Raw genomic sequence first — 27684 nt, 5'->3', positions numbered from 1 at the left:
GTGGGTGAATGGACTTACCAAATTATTGACTTTAAGTGAGGGTGAAATTTAGCATAGGTCATCAATATGAGATTGGTGGGATCCTATCCCTGTAACGTCCCAGAGACTTCATGATGGACCTACATCCATAGCCGTTGGTCGGGGGTTGGAACATGTCTTCTCATTTCCCATCTCTCCTTTGCAGCAGGTGGTAAATGCCACAGATGATTGGACAGTGTCACGTGTCCCGGGAACACAACATCGCCAAATACTCACCAAACTAGACCCTGGCAGCTTGTACGAAGTGGAGATGGCGGCCTATAACTGTGGCGGGGAGGGGCAGACGGCCATGATGACCTTCCGGACCGGTAAATTCCAGAATTTCCTCTGTTTAGTCCACTTTTTGCTGCAACCCTAGACTTTGGGTAATCATCCCATTTCATCCCCCTTGTAGGACGGCGTCCAAAACCAGAAATCATTGCCAGTAAAGAGGTTCAGATCCAGAAAGATGATCCCGGGACGAGCACCGTAAGCACCATCCAGTCCGACAACAACCGTCTATCTCGTAAGTCAACGGACGAGTCACGATTAGTCCGGCCTGATGAGGATCCAGTGTAGTGATCTTCATTCTGATTACAGCTCCAGAGGCTCCGGACCGACCCACCATCTCCATGGCTTCAGAGACGTCCGTGTTTGTGACGTGGATCCCAAGAGGAAACGGCGGATTTCCCATCCAGTCCTTCCGTGTAGAGTACAAGAAGATGAAGCAGCCTGGAGATTGGATACTGGCCACCAGTGACATTCCACCATCTCGACTGTCTGTGGAGATCTCAGAGCTCGAGAAAGGTAAAGGTGCACTCACGAGCGCTTATATTTCATATACTATGATGTCCCTGACATACTGGGAGAGTCTTGAAGATGTTGACTCTCCATTTTGTGGTCACAATTATTTTGAAATCGTAACTTTGCCTGAAATCAGCTGCTCGGTACTAAAAAACATACTGCTAGACATTTCCTATAGATGGATCATCCTCATGGACATGTGGACAGTAGCCTGCTCCTCTAGTCTGGTGGAGATGACATTGACTTGTCCATGGCTACAGATATAATAGAGATGATAATGGTATGATTAAGGGTTATGAGCAGGCGATTTCTAGCTGGTTTTGAGCCAAGTTGCATGTTATACCATTCATGGTCATGCCTCAGATTATCATGCTACATGGTGGAGATGTTAGACATCTTATCTTTATGTTCCCTCTTCAGGAACCGCCTACAAATTCCGGGTGAGAGCCCTGAACATCTTAGGAGAAAGTCAACCCAGCGCCCCCTCCAGACCGTACATGGTGTCAGGATACAGCAACCGCAACTATGAGCGTCCGGTCACAGGGCCCTATATCACCTTCACGGAAGCCATCAACGAGACCACCATTATGCTGAAGTGGATGGTAAGATGCCTCCTGCCCTACAATGTGGTGATTGACGGGCTATAGGACCCAGGTGGGCTGGAGTTTTCTGACCTCATGTATGACAATCTGTGCTGCCCCCTGGTGGTTATAAAAAAGCATCCCATCAACATACCTTATGGGAACCCTATTGGGGCAGGAGACAAGATGACTTATTCCTTACGTCTTCCTTCCATAGTACACCCCAGCGAGTAACAACAACACTCCCATCCATGGCTTCTATATCTACTATCGCCCCACGGACAGCGACAACGACAGCGATTACAAGAAAGACATGGTGGAAGGTCAGTCGCAGTCTCCAGGTTCACTATGTATAATACAGTAATGTGAGGAGTGCGTTCTCCACTAGGGGCGCTGGTTTCTTGCTCCTGTGGTTTTCACTGCTTTGAATGTACATTGTTACCCATCTCTCATGTCCAATCTGTATTCATGTCCTTTCTTCCATCCAGGCGACCGTTACTGGCACTTCCTTACCGATCTTCAGCCAGAAACCTCTTACGATATTAAGATGCAATGTTATAACAAGGGAGGGGAGAGCGAGTTCAGTAATGTCATGATCTGTGAAACCAAAGGTAATTATGGCCTCACGTATTGTTCTAAATGAAGATAAATAAAAATTGAGGCACCGTGTGCCTCATGCCTCATTGACATTACACTATATATATATATATATATATATATATATATATATATATATATATATAGTGGGGTCCATCCTATTAAGATGGCCGAGGTACCAGGGAGGTAGTAGTCATCATCATTATTGTTTGTCTGTCTCTCCTTACTTGCAGCTCGAAAGTCAGGTCGCCAGCCCCTACCCGCCGCGCCATCACCGCAGCCGCCACCCAACAGAAACGGACCTCTGGGAACAGCGACAGTGGCGCGATCCAGTGACCTACCATATCTGATAGTGGGTGTGGTTCTGGGGTCCATTGTTCTCCTCATAGTCGCTTTCACCCCCATCTGCCTGTGGAGGGCGCTGTCCAAGCAGAGTAAGTATCCACAGGGTTGCCTCAAACATGCTGCATTTCTAGAATGTTGGTTCTGTTGGTGTACCTAGTGTTGGGGGTTCTTGAGCTTGTTGTGTAGATATAAATGTTCTACAGTATGTGTATCTATTACTATATCTATATCTATGTTCTAGATCATGATGGGTAGATGTGAACTTTCTAGATTATATTGTGTTGATATGAAAGGATAGATCATGCTATGTAGACATATATGTTCTAGAGAATGTTAGGTTGATGGGAACATTTTAAATGATGTTGTATATATGAACATTCTAGAGCACGATGGGTAGAAATGAATGTTCTAGATTGTCATTAGATATGAACGTTCTAGATCACATTGTGTTGACATGAACATAATAGAGCATGTTATGTCAATATAAACTTTCTAGAGCATGCCACGTCAACCTAAATGAAAGGTAATAGAACATTCTAGAGCAAATTATGTTGCTATGAACAGGCTAGAGCAGCGGTGGGTAGATATGAACATTCTAGCACATATTATATTGACATAAATGTTGTAGGGGATTTTAGGCAGGTAGGAACGTTCTAGATTATACTAGGTGGATATGAGCAATCTGGAGCATGTTATCTTGACATAAATGTTCTAGAGCATATTAGGTAGATAGGTAAATTATAGATTATATTGTGCAGATAGATATGAACATTCTAGAGCATGATGGGTAGATGTAACCGTTCTAGAGTGTGTTGGCACATCACCTCCATTTTTATTTTGCAGAGCAAACAGACGTGACTTTTCCCAGTACAGGACTCCTTAACCCCTCCTCCTGCCAGTACACCATGGTGCCGCTCCGCGGGGCCCCGGTCATCAGCACCATCCCTTACTCTAACGGGTCTGTGGAGAATGGAAACTGTCCTTCAGCCAAACTGGTGTACCCCGGGGGCAAGCAAAGAGATTACTGCACCGAGACCCTGCACAAGGTGACGGCACCCACAAATTACCGAGGGTTACACTGTGTTTAATTCTCTAGTCACATCCAGAGCTGCATTCACAACATGCTCAGACAAGCTGTGAGGAATGTGTCTGTCTCACAGATTACCAGTGACAGCCAGCATAGGTTTTTTAAAGCAGCTTTGAATGTGACTGGAGCATAACACAACAATATAATAATATAAGGTGCATTGTATCACCTGGTTGTAGGATCTGGGGGAGGGGGGTGAGCTGATTTGTAGCTGATAAAAGCTACCTGCTGAGGGTAGTAGTTCCCTGCAGTTTGTGGAATGTACTGATTGTATTCTGTTCTGTATACACAGGATGAGGCCAATACCCTGCTAGAGAATGACTGCGGACCCCCCGAGCACATGGACCTTCACCCCGCAGAGTAAGTGTACCCCTCCTGTACCAGTCTGATCTGTCCAATCAGTGATGCCCCCTCCGGGGTGTTATAGTCTCGGTATTATAGCCGTACGTTGTATTTACTATATACGGTATTCACTACAGGTTATATGAACGGCAGATCAGCGACGTGACCATAAAGTGCGACTTGTGTGATCAGGTCACCACCGAGAGAACTCATCCTTATGTAGAGATCTCCCCACTGGAGGACCAGGGGTCACCCCGAATACCAGACGCCAACCAGACGTTCCCCATCCTGGCTGTGCCCACCGAACACTCCATATGCCAAGGTACAATCCACATAACACATATCTTCTACATACTTCAACCCAGACCCTCTGCTTTATATATGATCAGTCATCCTCTCCCCTGAAATGGCTGATAACAGGGGGTAATAGACTGTATTCTCCTGTACTACAGTCATCATCTCCTCTGAAATGGCTGATAACAGGGGGCAATAGACTGTATTCTCCTGTCCTACAGTCATTCTCTCCCCTGAAATGGCTGATAACAGGGGGCAATAGACTGTATTCTCCTGTCCTACAGTCATCCTCCCCCCTGAAATGGCTGATAACAGGGGGCAATAGACTGTATTCTCCTGTCCTACAGTCATCCTCTCCCCTGAAATGACTGATAACAGGGGGCAATAGACTGTATTCTCCTGTCCTACAGTCATCCTCTCCCCTGAAATGGCTGATAACAGGGGGCAATAGACTGTATTCTCCTGTCCTACAGTCATCCTCCCCCCTGAAATGGCTGATAACAGGGAGCAATAGATTGTATTCTCCTGTCCTACAGTCATCCTCTCCCCTGAAATGGCTGATAACAGGGGGCAATAGACTGTATTCTCCTGTCCTACAGTCATCCTCTCCCCTGAAATGGCTGATAACAGGGGGCAATAGATTGTATTCTCCTGTCCTACAGTCATCCTCCCCCTGAAATGGCTGATAACAGGGAGCAATAGACTGTATTCTCCTGTCCTACAGTCATCCTCTCCCCTGAAATGGCTGATAACAGGGGGCAATAGATTGTATTCTCCTGTACTACAGTCATCATCTCCTCTGAAATGGCTGATAACAGGGGCAATAGACTGTATTCTCCTGTCCTACAGTCATCCTTTCCCCTGAAATGGCTGATAACAGGGGGCAATAGACTGTATTCTCCTGTCCTACAGTCATCCTCTCCCCTGAAATGGCTGATAACAGGGGGCAATAGATTGTATTCTCCTGTCCTACAGTCATCCTCTCCCCTGAAATGGCTGATAACAGGGGGCAATAGATTGTATTCTCCTGTCCTACAGTCATCCTCTCCCCTGAAATGGCTGATAACAGGGAGCAATAGACTGTATTCTCCTGTCCTACAGTCATCCTCTCCCCTGAAATGGCTGATAACAGGGGGCAATAGACTGTATTCTCCTGTCCTACAGTCATCCTCTCCCCTGAAATGGCTGATAACAGGGAGCAATAGACTGTATTCTCCTGTCCTACAGTCATCCTCTCCCCTGAAATGGCTGATAACAGGGGGCAATAGACTGTATTCTCCTGTCCTACAGTCATCCTCTCCTCTGAAATGGCTGATAACAGGGAGCAATAGACTGTATTCTCCTGTCCTACAGTCATCCTCTCCCCTGACATGGCTGATAACAGGGAGCAATAGACTGTATTCTCCTGTCCTACAGTCATCCTCTCCCCTGAAATGGCTGATAACAGGAGGCAATAGACTGTATTCTCCTGTCCTACAGTCATCCTCTCCCCTGAAATGGCTGATAACAGGAGGCAATAGACTGTATTCTCCTGTCCTACAGTCATCCTCTCCCCTGAAATGGCTGATAACAAGGGGTAATAGACTGTATTCTCCTGTCCTACAGTCATCCTCTCCTCTGAAATGGCTGATAACAGGGGGCAATAGACTGTATTCTCCTGTCCTACAGTCATCCTCTCCCCTGAAATGGCTGATAACAGGGAGCAATAGATTGTATTCTCCTGTCCTACAGTCATCCTCTCCCCTGAAATGGCTGATAACAGGGGGCAATAGATTGTATTCTCCTGTCCTACAGTCATCCTCTCCCCTGAAATGGCTGATAACAGGGGGCAATAGACTGTATTCTCCTGTCCTACAGTCGTCCTCTCCCCTGACATGGCTGATAACAGCGGAGCAATAGACTGTATTCTCCTGTCCTACAGTCATCCTCCCCCCTGAAATGGCTGATAACAGGGGGCAATAGACTGTATTCTCCTGTCCTACAGTCATCCTCCCCTGACATGGCTGATAACAGGGGGCAATAGACTGTATTCTCCTGTCCTACAGTCATCCTCTCCCCTGAAATGGCTGATAACAGGGGGCAATAGACTGTATTCTCCTGTCCTACAGTCATCCTCTCCCCTGAAATGGCTGATAACAGGGAGCAATAGATTGTATTCTCCTGTCCTACAGTCATCCTCTCCTCTGAAATGGCGGATAACAGGGAGCAATAGACTGTATTCTCCTGTCCTACAGTCATCCCCCCCTGAAATGGCTGATAACAGGGGGCAGTAGATTGTATTCTCCTGTCCTACAGTCATCCTCTCCCCTGAAATGGCTGATAACAGAGAGCAATAGACTGTATTCTCCTGTCCTACAGTCATCCTCTCCTCTGAAATGGCTGATAACAGGAGGCAATAGACTGTATTCTCCTGTCCTACAGTCATCCTCCCCCTGAAATGGCTGATAACAGGGGGGAATAGACTGTATTCTCCTGTCCTACAGTCATCCTCTCCCCTGAAATGGCTGATAACAGGGGGCAATAGATTGTATTCTCCTGTCCTACAGTCATCCTCTCCCCTGAAATGGCTGATAACAGGGAGCAATAGACTGTATTCTCCTGTCCTACAGTCATCCTCTCCCCTGAAATGGCTGATAACAGGGGGCAATAGATTGTATTCTCCTGTCCTACAGTCATCCTCTCCCCTGAAATGGCTGATAACAGGGAGCAATAGACTGTATTCTCCTGTCCTACAGCCATCCTCTCCCCTGAAATGGCTGATAACAGGGGGCAATAGACTGTATTCTCCTGTCCTACAGTCATCCTCTCCCCTGAAATGGCTGATAACAGGGGGCAATAGACTGTATTCTCCTGTCCTACAGTCATCCTCTCCCCTGAAATGGCTGATAACAGGGAGCAATAGATTGTATTCTCCTGTCCTACAGTCATCCTCTCCCCTGAAATGGCTGATAACAGGGGGCAATAGACTGTATTCTCCTGTCCTACAGTCATCCTCTCCCCTGAAATGGCTGATAACAGGGGGCAATAGATTGTATTCTCCTGTCCTACAGTCATCCTCTCCCCTGAAATGGCTGATAACAGGGAGCAATAGACTGTATTCTCCTGTCCTACAGTCATCCTCTCCCCTGAAATGGCTGATAACAGGGGGCAATAGACTGTATTCTCCTGTCCTACAGTCATCCTCTCCCCTGAAATGGCTGATAACAGGGAGCAATAGATTGTATTCTCCTGTCCTACAGTCATCCTCTCCCCTGAAATGGCTGATAACAGGGGGCAATAGATTGTATTCTCCTGTCCTACAGTCATCCTCTCCCCTGAAATGGCTGATAACAGGGAGCAATAGACTGTATTCTCCTGTCCTACAGCCATCCTCTCCCCTGAAATGGCTGATAACAGGGGGCAATAGACTGTATTCTCCTGTCCTACAGTCATCCTCTCCCCTGAAATGGCTGATAACAGGGGGCAATAGACTGTATTCTCCTGTCCTACAGTCATCCTCTCCCCTGAAATGGCTGATAACAGGGAGCAATAGATTGTATTCTCCTGTCCTACAGTCATCCTCTCCCCTGAAATGGCTGATAACAGGGGGCAATAGACTGTATTCTCCTGTCCTACAGTCATCCTCTCCCCGGCCAGTAGAGGGAGGTCTTCAGATGCAGCGCCCCTGCCTGTCGTTACAGTGTGTTGACGCGGTTTCTGCTCTCTTCCTGCAGAGTGCTCGTGCTTCCTGCCCCCGGTGGAGATGGCGGACAGTCTGGTGAAGCTGAATTCTCTCTTGGACCCCCAGTTCCATCTCACCCCAGTACAGACCAGCGATCCAGAGGACAGTTCCTCCCAGCACACATCCCAAGGACCGGCTACTTAATGGAGCGAGGACTTAATAACGGACTATATATATGGGATGATGGAGCTGAAAGACAGAATTCTGCTGAGAAGCCAACACTACGTGTCCAGCGATGCCGCAGAGCAGACCCTGAACCAGCAGGGAGCAGCAGAGCGATCCTGTCCATAGAGGCTGAGCCTAAACCTCCTGGGCCCTCATGTCAAATGTGCTCTAGGGCCCCAGACGTGGCCCCGCTCAGTACTATTCTGTCTCCAGCTCGTTCACCCCCCGATAAGATAAATGGAGTCTATTTTTCTACTATAGATATTTATATATTTATGCCGTGTACATAGATTTATTTTCTTTATAAGAGAAGATTCGTATGGTCATAGTCCCGCGACCGCCCTCCCCCACAATTCCACAGGACCCCCCCCCAGATCTAATGTATAGCTTGTGCTAGCATGTAAGCCCAGCGAGGCGCGAGGCACAGTGTGAGGCGCCCATGTGATATGTATCCCCCGCCTTCATGCAATATCTGACATCTGGCTGCTTTCAGTGTCATTGTAAGAAAATAAAATACGTATTATAAAACCTGTCGCCCCGGTCCGAGCGTTTCTTAAAGGTCGCCCGTCTGCAGAAACGGCAGTAATCAGCGCTGCAGGGAGGGGGGCGCTCCAGACCATGCTGTCAGAGCAGGCCAAAGCAGTCGATATGGAGAAAATGTATGCAAATGAGGGCTTCAGTGCACCATGGGCGGGGCTTAGCACCTCAGCTCCCCACCCCTCAAGTCCTCATTTGCATGCGTTGCAATGCTGCATATGACAGGTATCCTTTTGGTCAGCAGGATCAACCTACTGGTTTAATATGGGTTGTTCCGGCTGGCAGCTGCTCAGCTGTAATTATATTGCACCGTTCCACTTGGAACCGAACCCGAGGTCGGGAAATGTTTTTTCACAGTATAAATCAAGTTCTGAAGTTATTACCCGAAGTCTCGCGAGACTTCACGAAGTAATAGCTTCGGCTCATCGGAGCCAATACATTCTAATACCGTATGGAGCGCTCACTGCGTACAGTATTGATACCAAGTTTTATGCGAATGGACTTCGGATGTTTCATCCGAAGTCGATTCGCTCATCCCACAGCTGAGAAGTGGATACAATTGTATCGGTGCAGACAATGCTCTGTGATATAAATGCAGCTGCTGCACAGATCTCTCTGCTGGTTTGTTACAATGTATCAGTCTGGAGTCCAGGATGTCTACAGCACAGAGCAATGTCCAGACCAATACAAAGGCAGGACCAGCTATGGACAGGATGACTGCACCTGAATGAAAGGGTTCTCATTCACTGACAGCAAGCAGAGATCAGAGAAACCTAACATCTAATAGAAATACCAGTCACAGTGCCCCCATAACAGTGACATCCACAGTGCCCCATAACAGTGACATCCACAGTGCCCCATAACAGTGACATCCACAGTGCCCCCATAACAGTGACCTCCACAGCGCCCCCATAACAGTGACATCCACAGTGCCCCCATAACAGTGACCTCCACAGCGCCCCCATAACAGTGACATCCACAGTGCCCCCATAACAGTGACATCCACAGTGCCCCATAACAGTGACATCCACAGTGCCCCCATAACAGTGACCTCCACAGCGCCCCCATAACAGTGACCTCCACAGTGCCCCCATAACAGTGACCTCCACAGCGCCCCCATAACAGTGACCTCCACAGCGCCCCCATAACAGTGACCTCCACAGCGCCCCCATAAGAGTGACACCCACAGCGCCCCCATAAGAGTGACACCCACAGTGCCCCCATAAGAGTGACACCCACAGTGCCCCCATAAGAGTGACACCCACAGTGCCCCCATAAGAGTGACACCCACAGTGGCCCCATAAGAGGGACACCCACAGTGGCCCCATAAGAGGGACACCCACAGTGGCCCCATAAGAGGGACACCCACAGTGCCCCCATAAGAGGGACACCCACAGTGCCCCCATAAGAGGGACACCCACAGTGGCCCCATAAGAGGGACACCCACAGTGCCCCCATAAGAGGGACGCCCACAGTGCCCCCATAAGAGGGACGTCCACAGTGCCCCCATAAGAGGGACGTCCACAGTGCCCCCATAAGAGGGACGTCCACAGTGCCCCCATAAGAGGGACGTCCACAGTGCCCCCATAAGAGGGACGTCCACAGCGCCCCCATAACAGGGACGTCCACAGCGCCCCCATAACAGGGACATCCACAGCGCCCCCATAACAGGGACATCCACAGCGCCCCCATAACAGGGACATCCACAGCGCCCCCATAAGAGGGACGTCCACAGCGCCCCCATAACAGGGACATCCACAGTGCCCCCATAACAGGGACATCCACAGCGCCCCCATAACAGGGACATCCACAGTGCCCCCATAACGGGGACATCCACATAGGATGGATTTTAGCGCTGCGCACTCTTCTATTCCTGTGTATCCGCCAGGCCCTGCAGCAGAGAGGACGGAGGAGCTGATACAATTAGTATCATCTGTGAATCGGAGTAAAGCCCGGATCATCGCCCTTTCTCCAGAAATCCAGCCCTATAGCCTGTAATATGAGCGCACCCCTGTAATAAGGAGCTCCCCCTAGTGGTGGCTGCAGGTAGACAGTATCGCTGTATTTTGGTAGGGGCTTTGGAGCTTTGTATCAGGAAATCACTTTACATCTATATATTCAGATGATTGACGTGGAGTCCGGACGTCTGTGTATTGTAGTGGGGGGGCTCAGGTGACCCAACCTGTGCACACCCTCGGGCAGGTCAGGGTTAATGCTATAAATAGCCATTGGCGCGAGGACTTGCGCAGCTGCAGCAGGCGGCCCTATAGCGGTATACATCTGGTGCGTCACACTTTCCGCTGTCGCCGCCGTCCGGCTCTAGATCATCTTATTTTACTGCTGTTTACACTGGGCCCCGATCCCAGCGCCGGCATCTGGGGAGCAGCAGCTCAAACACCCGCTGAATGGCCGCTTCTTGTCTTCAGCCCTCGCTGCCCGGCCAGAAATCCCTCGCATGGCGGCCGCGGAGGTGCAATACTTATCTTGGCTGCAGCTCGCGGCGGGAAGACAGAAGGCGCCATTTTTATAAAGAAAATATGAAGCGCTGCTGAGATTAACCCCTTCACTGACCCAGGGGACTGGAGCATGGAAAGTCAGTGACATAATGAGGGGAGTAGTTCTGTGTGCGTCTCTATAACCGTATCACACAGGACGGGATTAGATACACAGCTCAGCAGACAGTATCACACAGGACGGGATTAGATACACAGCTCAGCAGACTGTATCACACAGGACGGGATTAGATACACAGCTCAGCAGACAGTATCACACAGGACGGGATTAGATACACAGCTCAGCAGACAGTATCACACAGGATAGGATTAGATACACAGCTCAGCAGACGGTATCACACAGGATTAGATACACAGCTCAGCAGACAGTATCACACAGGATAGGATTAGATACACAGCTTAGCAGACAGTATCCCACAGGATAGGATTAGATACACAGCTCAGCAGGCAGTATCACACAGGATAGGATTAGATACACAGCTCAGCAGGCAGTATCACACAGGATAGGATTAGATACACAGCTCAGCAGACAGTATCACACAGGATAGGATTAGATACACAGCTTAGCAGACAGTATCCCACAGGATAGGATTAGATACACAGCTCAGCAGGCAGTATCACACAGGATATGATTAGATACACAGCTCAGCAGACAGTATCACACAGGACGGGATTAGATACACAGCTCAGCAGACTGTATCACACAGGACGGGATTAGATACACAGCTCAGCAGACAGTATCACACAGGACGGGATTAGATACACAGCTCAGCAGACAGTATCACACAGGATAGGATTAGATACACAGCTCAGCAGACAGTATCACACAGGATAGGATTAGATACACAGCTCAGCAGACGGTATCACACAGGATTAGATACACAGCTCAGCAGACAGTATCACACAGGATAGGATTAGATACACAGCTTAGCAGACAGTATCCCACAGGATAGGATTAGATACACAGCTCAGCAGGCAGTATCACACAGGATAGGATTAGATACACAGCTCAGCAGGCAGTATCACACAGGATAGGATTAGATACACAGCTCAGCAGGCAGTATCACACAGGATAGGATTAGATACACAGCTCAGCAGACAGTATCACACAGGATAGGATTAGTTACACAGCTCAGCAGACAGTATCACACAGGATAGGATTAGATACACAGCCCAGCAGACAATATCACACAGGATATGATTAGATACACAGCTCAGCAGACAGTATCACACAGGATAGGATTAGATACACAGCTCAGCAGGCAGTATCACACAGGATAGGATTAGATACACAGCTCAGCAGTCAGTATAACACAGGAGAGGATTAGATACACAGCTCAGCAGACAGTATCACACAGGATAGGATTAGATACACAGCTCAGCAGGCAGTATCACACAGGATAGGATTAGATACACAGCTCAGCAGACAGTATCACACAGGATAGGATTAGATACACAGCTCAGCAGACAGTATCACACAGGATAGGATTAGATACACAGCTCAGCAGGCAGTATCACACAGGATAGGATTAGATACACAGCTCAGCAGACTGTATCACACAGGATAGGATTAGATACACAGCTCAGCAGACAGTATCACACAGGATCGGATTAGATACACAGCTCAGCAGACAGTATCACACAGGAGAGGATTAGATACACAGCTCAGCAGACAGTATCACACAGGATTAGATACACAGCTCAGCAGACTGTATCACACAGGATAGGATTAGATACACAGCTCAGCAGATAGTATCACACAGGACAGGATTAGATACACAGCTCAGCAGACAGTATCACACAGGATAGGATTAGATACACAGCTCAGCAGACAGTATCACACAGGATAGGATTAGATACACAGCTCAGCAGACAGTATCACACAGGATAGGATTAGATACACAGCTCAGCAGACAGTATCACACAGGATAGGATTAGATACACAGCTCAGCAGACAGTATCACACAGGATAGGATTAGATACACAGCTCAGCAGATAGTATCACACAGGATAGGATTAGATACACAGCTCAGCAGACTGTATCACACAGGATAGGATTAGATACACAGCTCAGCAGACAGTATCACACAGAACAGGATTAGATACACAGCTCAGCAGACAGTATCACACAGGACAGGATTAGATACACAGCTCAGCAGACAGTATCACACAGGATAGGATTAGATATACAGCTCAGCAGACTGTATCACACAGGATAGGATTAGATACACAGCTCAGCAGGCAGTATCACACAGGATAGGATTAGATACACAGCTGAGCAGACAGTATCACACAGGATAGGATTAGATACACAGATCAGCAGACAGTATCACACAGGATAGGATTAGATACAGCTCAGCAGACAGTATCACACAGGATAGGATTAGATACAAAGCTCAGCAGACAGTATCACACAGGATAGGATTAGATACACAGCTCAGCAGACAGTATCACACAGGATAGGATTAGATACACAGCTCAGCAGACAGTATCACACAGGATAGGATTAGATACACAGCTCAGCAGACAGTATCACACAGGACAGGATTAGATACACAGCTCAGCAGACAGTATCACACAGGATCGGATTAGATACACAGCTCAGCAGGCAGTATCACACAGGACAGGATTAGATACACAGCTCAGCAGACAGTATCACACAGGACAGGATTAGATACACAGCTCAGCAGACAGTATCACACAGGATAGGATTAGATACACAGCTCAGCAGACTGTATCACACATGGTAGGATTAGATACACAGCTCAGCAGACAGTATCACACAGGATGGGATTAGATACACAGCTCAGCAGACAGTATCACACAGGACAGTATTAGATACACAGCTCAGCGGACAGTATCACACAGGATAGGATTAGATACACAGCTCATCAGACAGTATCACACAGGATAGGATTAGATACACAGCTCAGCAGACAGTATCACACAGGATAGGATTAGATACACAGCTCAGCAGACAGTATCACACAGGATAGGATTAGATACACAGCTCAGCAGACTGTATCACACAGGATAGGATCAGATACACAGCTCAGCAGACAGTATCACACAGGATAGGATTAGATACACAGCTCAGCAGACAGTATCACACAGGATAGGATTAGATACACAGCTCATCAGACAGTATCACACAGGATAGGATTAGATACACAGCTCAGCAGACAGTATCACACAGGATAGGATTAGATACACAGCTCAGCAGACAGTATCACACAGGATAGGATTAGATACACAGCTCAGCAGACAGTATCACACAGGACAGGATTAGATACACAGCTCAGCAGACTGTATCATACAGGATAGGATTAGATACAGAGCTCAGCAGACAGTATCACACAGGATATGATTAGATACACAGCTCAGCAGTCAGTATCACACAGGATAGGATTAGATACAGAAGCCCAGCAGACAGTATCACACAGGATAGGATTAGATACACAGCTCAGCAGGCAGTATCACACAGGATAGCATTAGATACACAGCTCAGCAGGCTGTATCACACAGGATAGGATTAGATACACAGCTCAGCAGACAGTATCACACAGGACAGGATTAGATACACAGCTCAGCAGACAGTATCACACAGGACAGGATTAGATACACAGCTTAGCAGACTGTATCATACAGGATAGGATTAGATACAGAGCTCAGCAGACAGTATCACACAGGATATGATTAGATACACAGCTCAGCAGACAGTATCACACAGGATAGGATTAGATACAGAAGCCCAGCAGACAGTATCACACAGGATAGGATTAGATACACAGCTCAGCAGACTGTATCACACAGGATAGGATTAGATACACAGCTCAGCAGACAGTATCACACAGGATAGGATTAGATACACGGCTCAGCAGTCAGTATCACACAGGATAGGATTAGATACACAGCTCAGCAGACAGTATCACACAGGACAGGATTAGATACACAGCTCAGCAGACAGTATCACACATGATACGATTAGATACACAGCTCAGCAGACAGTATCACACAGGATAGGATTAGATACACAGCTCAGCAGACAGTATCACACAGGATAGGATTAGATACACAGCTCAGCAGACAGTATCACACAGGATAGGATTAGATACACAGCTCAGCAGTCAGTATCACACAGGACAGGATTAGATACACAGCTCAGCAGACAGTATCACACAGGATAGGATTAGATACACAGCTCAGCAGACAGTATCACACAGGATAGGATTAGATACACAGCTCAGCAGACAGTATCACACAGGATAGGATTAGATACACAGATCAGCAGACAGTATCACACAGGGTAGGATTAGATACACAGCTCAGCAGACAGTATCACTTAGGATAGGATTAGATACACAGATCAGCAGACAGTATCACACAGGATAGGATTAGATACACAGCTCAGCAGACAGTATCACACAGGATAGGATTAGATACACAGCTCAGCAGACAGTATCACACAGGATAGGATTAGATACACAGCTCAGCAGACAGTATCACACAGGATAGGATTAGATACACAGCTCAGCAGACAGTATCACACAGGATAGGATTAGATACACAGCTGTGCAGACAGTATCACACAGGATAGGATTAGATACACAGGTCAGCAGACTGTATCACACAGGATAGGATTAGATACACAGCTCAGCAGACAGTATCACACAGGATAGGATTAGATACACAGCTGTGCAGACAGTATCACACAGGATAGGATTAGATACACAGGTCAGCAGACTGTATCACACAGGATAGGATTAGATACACAGGTCAGCAGACAGTATCACACAGGATAGGATTAGATACACAGCTCAGCAGACAGTATCACACAGGATAGGATTAGATACACAGCTCAGCAGACAGTATCACACAGGATAGGATTAGATACACAGCTCAGCAGACAGTATCACACAGGATAGGATTAGATACACAGCTCAGCAGACAGTATCACACAGGATAGGATTAGATACACAGCTGTGCAGACAGTATCACACAGGATAGGATTAGATACACAGGTCAGCAGACTGTATCACACAGGATAGGATTAGATACACAGCTCAGCAGACAGTATCACACAGGATAGGATTAGATACACAGCTGTGCAGACAGTATCACACAGGATAGGATTAGATACACAGGTCAGCAGACAGTATCACACAGGATAGGATTAGATACACAGCTCAGCAGACAGTATCACACAGGACAGGATTAGATACACAGCTCAGCAGACTGTATCACACAGGACAGGATTAGATACACAGCTCAGCAGACAGTATCACACAGGATAGGATTAGATACACAGCTCAGCAGACAGTATCACACAGGATAGTATTAGATACACAGCTCAGCAGACAGTATCACACAGGATAGGATTAGATACACTGTCAGCAGACAGTATTACAGAATAGGATTAGATACACAGCTCAGCATACAGTATTACACAGGATGGGATTAGATACACAGCTCAGCAGACAGTATCACACAGGATAGGATTAGATACACAGCTCAGCAGACAGTATCACACAGGATAGGATTAGATACACAGCTCAGCAGACAGTATCACACAGGATAGGATTAGATACACAGCTCAGCAGACTATATCACACAGGATAGGATTAGATACACAGCTCAGCAGACAGTATCACACAGGATAGGATTAGATACACAGCTCAGCAGACAGTATCACACAGGAAAGGATTAGATACACAGCTCAGCAGACTGTATCACACAGGATAGGATTAGATACACAGCTCAGCAGACTGTATCACACAGGACAGGATTAGATACACAGCTCAGCAGACAGTATCACACAGGATAGGATTAGATACACAGCTCAGCAGACAGTATCACACAGGATAGTATTAGATACACAGCTCAGCAGACAGTATCACACAGGATAGGATTAGATACACAGCTCTGCAGACAGTATCACACAGGATAGGATTAGATACACAGCTCAGCAGGCAGTATCACACAGGATAGGATTAGATACACAGCTCTGCAGACGGTATCACACAGGATAGGATTAGATACACAGCTCAGCAGACAGTATCACACAGGATAGGATTAGATACACAGCTCAGCAGACAGTATTACACAGGATAGGATTAGATACACAGCTCAGCAGACAGTATCACACAGGAGAGGATTAGATACACAGCTCTGCAGACAGTATCACACAGGACAGGATTAGATACACAGCTCAGCAGACAGTATCACACAGGAGAGGATTAGATACACAGCTCAGCAGACAGTATCACACAGGATAGGATTAGATACACAGCTCAGCAGACAGTATCACACAGGACAGGATTAGATACACAGCTCAGCAGACAGTATCACACAGGACAGGATTAGATACACAGCTCAGCAGGCAGTATCACACAGGATAGGATTAGATACACAGCTCAGCAGACAGTATCACACAGGATAGGATTAGATACACAGCTCAGCAGACGGTATCACACAGGATAGGATTAGATACACAGCTCAGCAGACAGTATCACACAGGATAGGATTAGATACACAGCTCAGCAGACAGTATCACACAGGATAGGATTAGATACACAGCTCAGCAGACAGTATCACACAGGATAGGATTAGATACACAGCTCAACAGACAGTATCACACAGGATAGGATTAGATACACAGCTCAGCAGACAGTATCACACAGGATAGGATTAGATACACAGCTCAGCAGACAGTATCACACATGACAGGATTAGATACACAGCTCAGCAGACAGTATCACACAGGGTAGGATTAGATACACAGCTCAGCAGACAGTATCACACAGGATAGGATTAGATACACAGCTCAGCAGACAGTATCACACAGGATAGGATTAGATACACAGCTCAACAGACAGTATCACACAGGATAGGATTAGATACACAGCTCAGCAGACAGTATCACACAGGATAGGATTAGATACACAGCTCAGCAGACAGTATCACACAGGATAGGATTAGATACACAGCTCTGCAGACAGTATCACACAGGATAGGATTAGATACACAGCTCAGCAGACAGTATCACACAGTATAGGATTAGATACACAGCTCAGCAGACAGTATCACACAGGATAGGATTAGATACACAGCTCAGCAGACAGTATCACACAGGAGAGGATTAGATACACAGCTCAGCAGACAGTATCACACAGGATAGGATTAGATACACAGCTCAGCAGACTGTATCACACAGGACAGGATTAGATACACAGCTCAGCAGACAGTATCACACAGGATAGGATTAGATACACAGCTCAGCAGACAGTATCACACAGGACAGGATTAGATACACAGCTCAGCAGACAGTATCACACAGGATAGGATTAGATACACAGCTCAGCAGACAGTATCACACAGGATAGGATTAGATACACAGCTCAGCAGACAGTATCACACAGGATAGGATTAGATACACAGCTCAGCAGACAGTATCACACAGGACAGGATTAGATACACAGCTCAGCAGACAGTATCACACAGGAGAGGATTAGATACACAGCTCAGCAGACAGTATCACACAGGACAGGATTAGATACACAGCTCAGCAGACAGTATCACACAGGATAGGATTAGATACACAGCTCAGCAGACAGTATCACACAGGATGGGATTAGATACACAGCTCAGCAGACAGTATCACACAGGATAGGATTAGATACACAGCTCAGCAGACAGTATCACACAGGATAGGATTAGATACACAGCTCAGCAGACAGTATCACACAGGATAGTATTAGATACACAGCTCAGCAGACAGTATCACACAGGATAGGATTAGATACACAGCTCTGCAGACAGTATCACACAGGATAGGATTAGATATACAGCTCAGCAGGCAGTATCACACAGGATAGGATTAGATACACAGCTCTGCAGACGGTATCACACAGGATAGGATTAGATACACAGCTCAGCAGACAGTATCACACAGGATAGGATTAGATACACAGCTCAGCAGACAGTATTACACAGGATAGGATTAGATACACAGCTCAGCAGACAGTATCACACAGGAGAGGATTAGATACACAGCTCTGCAGACAGTATCACACAGGACAGGATTAGATACACAGCTCAGCAGACAGTATCACACAGGAGAGGATTAGATACACAGCTCAGCAGACAGTATCACACAGGATAGGATTAGATACACAGCTCAGCAGACAGTATCACACAGGACAGGATTAGATACACAGCTCAGCAGACAGTATCACACAGGACAGGATTAGATACACAGCTCAGCAGGCAGTATCACACAGGATAGGATTAGATACACAGCTCAGCAGACAGTATCACACAGGATAGGATTAGATACACAGCTCAGCAGACGGTATCACACAGGATAGGATTAGATACACAGCTCAGCAGACAGTATCACACAGGATAGGATTAGATACACAGCTCAGCAGACAGTATCACACAGGATAGGATTAGATACACAGCTCAGCAGACAGTATCACACAGGATAGGATTAGATACACAGCTCAACAGACAGTATCACACAGGATAGGATTAGATACACAGCTCAGCAGACAGTATCACACAGGATAGGATTAGATACACAGCTCAGCAGACAGTATCACACATGACAGGATTAGATACACAGCTCAGCAGACAGTATCACACAGGGTAGGATTAGATACACAGCTCAGCAGACAGTATCACACAGGATAGGATTAGATACACAGCTCAGCAGACAGTATCACACAGGATAGGATTAGATACACAGCTCAACAGACAGTATCACACAGGATAGGATTAGATACACAGCTCAGCAGACAGTATCACACAGGATAGGATTAGATACACAGCTCAGCAGACAGTATCACACAGGATAGGATTAGATACACAGCTCAGCAGACAGTATCACACAGGATAGGATTAGATACACAGCTCAGCAGACAGTATCACACAGTATAGGATTAGATACACAGCTCAGCAGACAGTATCACACAGGATAGGATTAGATACACAGCTCAGCAGACAGTATCACACAGGAGAGGATTAGATACACAGCTCAGCAGACAGTATCACACAGGATAGGATTAGATACACAGCTCAGCAGACTGTATCACACAGGACAGGATTAGATACACAGCTCAGCAGACAGTATCACACAGGATAGGATTAGATACACAGCTCAGCAGACAGTATCACACAGGACAGGATTAGATACACAGCTCAGCAGACAGTATCACACAGGATAGGATTAGATACACAGCTCAGCAGACAGTATCACACAGGATAGGATTAGATACACAGCTCAGCAGACAGTATCACACAGGATAGGATTAGATACACAGCTCAGCAGACAGTATCACACAGGACAGGATTAGATACACAGCTCAGCAGACAGTATCACACAGGAGAGGATTAGATACACAGCTCAGCAGACAGTATCACACAGGACAGGATTAGATACACAGCTCAGCAGACAGTATCACACAGGATAGGATTAGATACACAGCTCAGCAGACAGTATCACACAGGATGGGATTAGATACACAGCTCAGCAGACAGTATCACACAGGATAGGATTAGATACACAGCTCAGCAGACAGTATCACACAGGACAGGATTAGATACACAGCTCAGCAGACAGTATCACACGTGCAGCTGTCAGTATCTCAGACAGTATATTTAGATACACCAGTGCAGTATCACGCATCATCAAGTTTGGTAATTGGTAACATTACATGATGGGGGTTGTAGTGTCATGGAGGTCTCCATATCTCACATGATAGGCCCTTTTCCCTCATGAGGTGTGTGACAGTGCAGGGGCGGAGATGTGGCCCCAGGACTGTAGCAGCTCAGGGCCCGGTCAGCACTGGAGCTATGTCTGGGTTTTTCTATCTCTTCAAATGCTTTTTGTTAAGATAATAAAGGCGCTGTGCAGAGCGGGGGAGGTCACCCGAATCTCTCTTTTTTTAATAAGAAAAACCTAATCATATTAATGACATCAGTGAGGTAATTAGGTATAACTGCACTTACACCGTGTATACAGGCCAGGGGCTCATCCACAACTCATACACCTCCCCCACACACAAAATACACATACACCGCACTACACATACAGTAAACATACAATGCACATACACCACACATACAGTTCACATACAGTACACATACACCACACATACAGTACACATACAGTACACATACAGTACACATACAATACACATACAGTACACATACAGTACACATACAGTACACATACAGTACACATACACCACACATACAATACACATACAGTACACATACACCACACATACAGTACACATACAATACACATACACCACACATACAATACACATACACTACACATACACCACACATACAGTACACATACAATACACATACAGTACACATACAATACACATACACCACACATACAGTACACACACACCACACATACAGTACACATACAATACACATACACTACACATACACCACACATACAGTACACACACACCACACATACAATACACATACAGTACACATACACCACACATACAGTACACACACACCACACATACAATACACATACAGTACACATACACCACACATACAGTACACATACAATACACATACACTACACATACACCACACATACAGTACACACACACCACACATACAATACACATACAGTACACATACACCACACATACAGTACACATACAATACACATACACTACACATACACCACACATACAGTACACACACACCACACATACAATACACATACAGTACACATACACCACACATACAGTACACATACAATACACATACAGTACACATACAATACACATACACCACACATACAGTACACATACAATACACATACAGTACACATACACCACACATACAGTACACATACACCACACATACAGTACACATACACCACACATACAATACACATGCAATGCACATACAGTACACATACAATACACATGCAATGCACATACAGTACACATACAATACACATACACCACACATACAGTACACATACAGTACACATACACCACACATACAGTACACATACAGTACACATACACCACACATACAGTACACATACAATACACATACAGTACACATACAATACACATACAGTACACATACAATACACATACAGTACACATACAGTACACATACAGTACACATACAGTACACATACACCACACATACAGTACACATACAATACACATACACCACACATACAATACACATACACTACACATACACCACACATACAGTACACATACAATACACATACAGTACACATACAATACACATACACCACACATACAGTACACATACAGTACACATACAGTACACATACACTACACATACACCACACATACAGTACACACACACCACACATACAGTACACATACAATACACATACACTACACATACACCACACATACAGTACACACACACCACACATACAATACACATACAGTACACATACACCACACATACAGTACACATACAATACACATACACTACACATACACCACACATACAGTACACACACACCACACATACAATACACATACAGTACACATACACCACACATACAGTACACATACAATACACATACAGTACACATACAATACACATACACCACACATACAGTACACATACACCACACATACAGTACACATACAATACACATACAGTACACATACACCACACATACAGTACACATACACCACACATACAGTACACATACACCACACATACAATACACATGCAATGCACATACAGTACACATACAATACACATGCAATGCACATACAGTACACATACAATACACATACACCACACATACAGTACACATACAGTACACATACACCACACATACAATACACATGCAATGCACATACAGTACACATACAATACACATGCAATGCACATACAGTACACATACAATACACATACACCACACATACAATACACATACAGTACACATACACCACACATACAGTACACATACACCACACATACAGTACACATACACCACACATACAGTACACATACAGTACACATACAATACACATACAGTACACATACACCACACATACAGTACACATACACCACACATACAGTACACATACACCACACATACAGTACACATACAGTACACATACACCACACATACAATACACATACACCACACATACAGTACACATACAGTACACATACAATGCACATACAGTACACATACAGTACACATACAGTACACATACAATACACATACACCACACATACACCACACATACAGTACACATACAGTACACATACAATACACATACACCACACATACAGTACACATACACCACACATACAATACACATACAGCACACATACACCACACATACAGTACACATACACCACACATACAGTACACATACACCACACATACAGTACACATACAGTACACATACACCACACATACAATACACATACAGTACACATACACCACACATACACCACACATACAGTACACATACAGTACACATACACCACACATACAATACACATACACCACACATACACCACACATACAGTACACATACAGTACACATACACCACACATACAGTACACATACAGTACACATACAGTACACATACACCACACATACAGTACACATACAGTACACATACAGTACACATACACCACACATACAATACACATACAGTACACATATACCACACATACAATGCACATACAGTACACATACAGTACACATACAGTACACATACACCACACATACAATACACATACACCACACATACACCACACATACAGTACACATACAGTACACATACACCACACATACAGTACACATACAGTACACATACACCACACATACAGTACACATACACCACACATACAGTACACATACAGTACACATACAGTACACATACACCACACATACAGTACACATACAGTACACATACAGTACACATACACCACACATACAATACACATACAGTACACATATACCACACATACAATGCACATACAGTACACATACAGTACACATACAGTACACATACAGTACACATACACCACACATACAGTACACATACAGTACACATACAGTACACATACACCACACATACAATACACATACAGTACACATATACCACACATACAATGCACATACAGTACACATACAGTACACATACACCACACATACAGTACACATACACCACACATACAGTACATATACAGTACACATACAATACACATTCAGTACACATACACCACACATACAATACACATACACCACACATACACCACACATACAGTACACATACAGTACACATACACCACACATACAGTACACATACACCACACATACAGTACACATACAGTACACATACAATACACATACAGTACACATACACCACACATACAGTACACATACACCACACATACAGTACACATACACCACACATACAGTACACATACAGTACACATACACCACACATACAATACACATACACCACACATACAGTACACATACAGTACACATACAATGCACATACAGTACACATACAGTACACATACAGTACACATACAATACACATACACCACACATACACCACACATACAGTACACATACAGTACACATACAATACACATACACCACACATACAGTACACATACAGTACACATACAGTACACATACACCACACATACAAAACACATACAAAACACATACAAAACACATACAATACACAAACACACATACAATATACATCCACATACAAGCCATATGCACACCCACCTTATATCTACATACTAAATACATACAATCCACACACTGCATGTACACTACACATACACAACACATACAGTACACATACAGTACACATACACCACACATACAGTACACATACACCACACATACAGTACACATACACCACACATACAGTACACATACACCACACATACAGTACACATACAATCCACACACTGCATGTACACTACACATACACCACACATACAGCACACATATACCACAAATATTTTTTTTTGTGTGGAATTTAACCCTTAGAGGACCAGGCAGTTTTCCATTTTTTGTTTTTCACTCTCCTTTTTTATATTTCCGTTCACATAGCCGCATTAGGACTTATTGTTGCAGGACAGGTCGTACTTTCTAATGACACCATTTACGGTTGCAGACCATGTAGTAGAAAATGTTACCTACATTCTCCAGGTCAGTACGATTACAGCGATACCGCTGGTGTTTTAATACTGAAAAAAATTAAAAACCTTGAAAAATGTATGTTTTTTCATCACCATATTCTGACCCCTATAACTTTTTTGCAGCTATGTGTACAGAGCTGTGGGATGGTTCATTGTTTGCAGGGGATCTGTACTTTTCAGTGATACCATTTTGAAGTGTTTGTGAGTTTTTCATCACTTTTTATAAAACTTTTTGGGGAGTTGAAGTGACAAAAAATTATGAATTGAACGTTAATTTTTTTTTTACTGTTACGCATTCGCTGTATGAGATTAATATTGTTATATTTCAATAGTACTGGGAATTTTTACATACAGCTAAACCCATGATGTGTATTGTTTTTATTGGTTAAGTATTTTGATTGGTGAAAAGGAGGGGGGGGGGGGTGATTTGAACTTTTATATTGTCTTATTTTTAAAATATTTAAAGTGTACAGTTGACAATCATTAGATTGCCCATTGTGTTCATTGATTTCTATATAACCATCAGTGAACACTTCATTTTCAATAGAACAACACAGTGCTGCCACCTGGTGGCCTGTACTGATACACTTCACTAAACTGCCGAAGCCTTCTTAAGGCATCAGTCTATTGGTAAAGCGTAAACAGGTTCACCAATATCAGCCGTGGAAAGCTGTTACGGCAGCGGGTGTGTGTGGCACCAGCTTCCAGAATGCGCAACATATTTTGTAAGGCTAGTCTATGGTGTCACATGTGACATGCTGCGACTGCAACACGAAAAAACCCTTTCAAGATGGAATTTGTGCGACTGTCGACACGACAGGGCGAAACTATAGACTAGCATTACAAAATGTTGCGTGACACATGTTGCAGTGTGGCCCTAGTCTTCTGATGAAACCTTTTTCATTTATATGTAGAAATTACCTTGATCCCCAGCAGCATCTTCCTCCCCGATCTCATCTTCCTCCCTGATCTGATCCTCCTCCCTGATAACTTCTTCCTCCCTGACCTGATCTTTCTACCTGTCCTGATCCTACCTGTCCATGAGAATAAGATGAGATCAGGAAGGACGATGAGGTCAGGGAGGAAGATGAGATCGGGGGGGGGGGAAGATGAGGTCAGAGAGGAAGATGAGATTGGGGAGGAAGATGAGATCAGGTAGGCAGATGAGATCAGGGAAGAAGATGAGATCGGGGAGGAAGATGAGATCGGCCAGGAAGATGAGATTGGGGAGGAAGATCAGGTCAGAGAGGAAGACGAGATTGGGGAGGAAGATGAGATCAGGGAGGAATATCAGGTCAGGGAGGAAGATGAGGTCAGGGAGGAAGATGAGATCTGGGAGGAAGATGAGATCAGAGAGGAAGATCAGGTCAGGGAGGAAGATGAGGTCAGGGAGGAAGATGAGATCTGGGAGGAAGATGAGATCAGAGAGGAAGATCAGGTCAGGGAGGAAGATGAGATCAGGGAGGAAGATCGGGTCAGGGAGGAAGATGAGATTAGGGAGGAAGATGAGATCAGGTCAGGAAGATGAGATCAGGTCAGGAAGGAAGATGAGATCGGGGAGGAAGATGAGATCGGCCAGGAAGATGAGATTGGGGAGAAAGATCAGGTCAGGGAAAAAGATGAGATCAAGGAGGAAGATCAGGTCAGGGAGGAAAATGAGATTGGGGAGGAAGATGAGATCAGGGAGGAATATCAGGTCAGGGAGGAAGATCAGGTCACGGAGGAAGATGAGATCTGGGAGGAAGATGAGATCAGGGAGGAAGATCAGGTCAGGGAGGAAGATGAGATCAGGGAGGAAGATCGGGTCAGGGAGGAAGATGAGATCAGGGAGGAAGATCGGGTCAGGGAGGAAGATGAGATCAGGGAGGAAGATGAGATTAGGGAGGAAGATGAGTTCGGGGAGGAAGATGAGATCAGGGAGGAAGATGAGATCAGGGAGGAAGATGTCGCCGGGGGTCAGGGTGATTTCTACATATAGATGAAAATGGTTTAATCAGAAGACTAGGGCCACATTGCTACATGTGTCGCGCGACATTCATGTCGCACCAATGTTGCGCAACATATTTTGTAATGCTAGTCTATAGTGCCGCCCTGCGACATGCGACATGTTGCGACTACGACTCGACGCGCACAAATTCCATTTGGAAGGGTTTTTTCCAACTGTCATGTTGCAGTTGCAGCATGTCGCATGTGACACCATAGACTAGCCTTACAAAATATGTCGCGTCACATTGGTGCGACAAAATGTTGCGTGAAACATGTCATATAGCCCTAGCCTAGGGAGCAGCTCTGGAGCACAAACTGCTGCTCTGATAAGTGAACTTCTTTGAAAAGTAAGAGATGTGATGACCCGCACAGCAGAGACAACCTCCCACGTCTTCCCCAGTCATGGCTGCTGCCAGCCACACAGGTGTCACAGAGAAGAAGAAGAAGAA

At 45.4% G+C, this 27684-nt stretch overlaps 1 protein-coding gene across 2 annotated transcripts in view; it reads left to right on the top strand.

Annotated features, from left to right (window-relative positions):
• Nucleotides 1-8463, top strand: part of BOC (BOC cell adhesion associated, oncogene regulated) — a 43583-nt gene extending 35120 nt beyond the window's left edge. The window contains exons 9-19 of one of the 2 annotated variants that reach the window (XM_040422860.1): nucleotides 188-347; nucleotides 434-544; nucleotides 619-825; nucleotides 1243-1424; nucleotides 1621-1726; nucleotides 1892-2014; nucleotides 2234-2434; nucleotides 3189-3391; nucleotides 3725-3792; nucleotides 3912-4096; nucleotides 7782-8463. In XM_040422860.1, the coding sequence (XP_040278794.1) occupies nucleotides 188-347; nucleotides 434-544; nucleotides 619-825; nucleotides 1243-1424; nucleotides 1621-1726; nucleotides 1892-2014; nucleotides 2234-2434; nucleotides 3189-3391; nucleotides 3725-3792; nucleotides 3912-4096; nucleotides 7782-7933 (1698 nt within the window). In that variant the 3' untranslated portion in view covers nucleotides 7934-8463. Of the gene's footprint in view, nucleotides 1-184; nucleotides 348-433; nucleotides 545-618; nucleotides 826-1242; nucleotides 1425-1620; nucleotides 1727-1891; nucleotides 2015-2233; nucleotides 2435-3188; nucleotides 3392-3724; nucleotides 3793-3911; nucleotides 4097-7781 lie in introns of both variants that reach the window. The other variant, XM_040422859.1, reaches the window with a different exon arrangement.
• The last annotated feature ends 19221 nt before the right edge of the window (nucleotides 8464-27684 follow it).

Source organism: Bufo bufo, chromosome 3 (assembly GCF_905171765.1).
Source record: "Bufo bufo chromosome 3, aBufBuf1.1, whole genome shotgun sequence".
Taxonomy (NCBI): Eukaryota; Metazoa; Chordata; class Amphibia; order Anura; family Bufonidae; genus Bufo; species Bufo bufo.
This window is presented reverse-complemented; position numbering and strand designations above follow the sequence as displayed.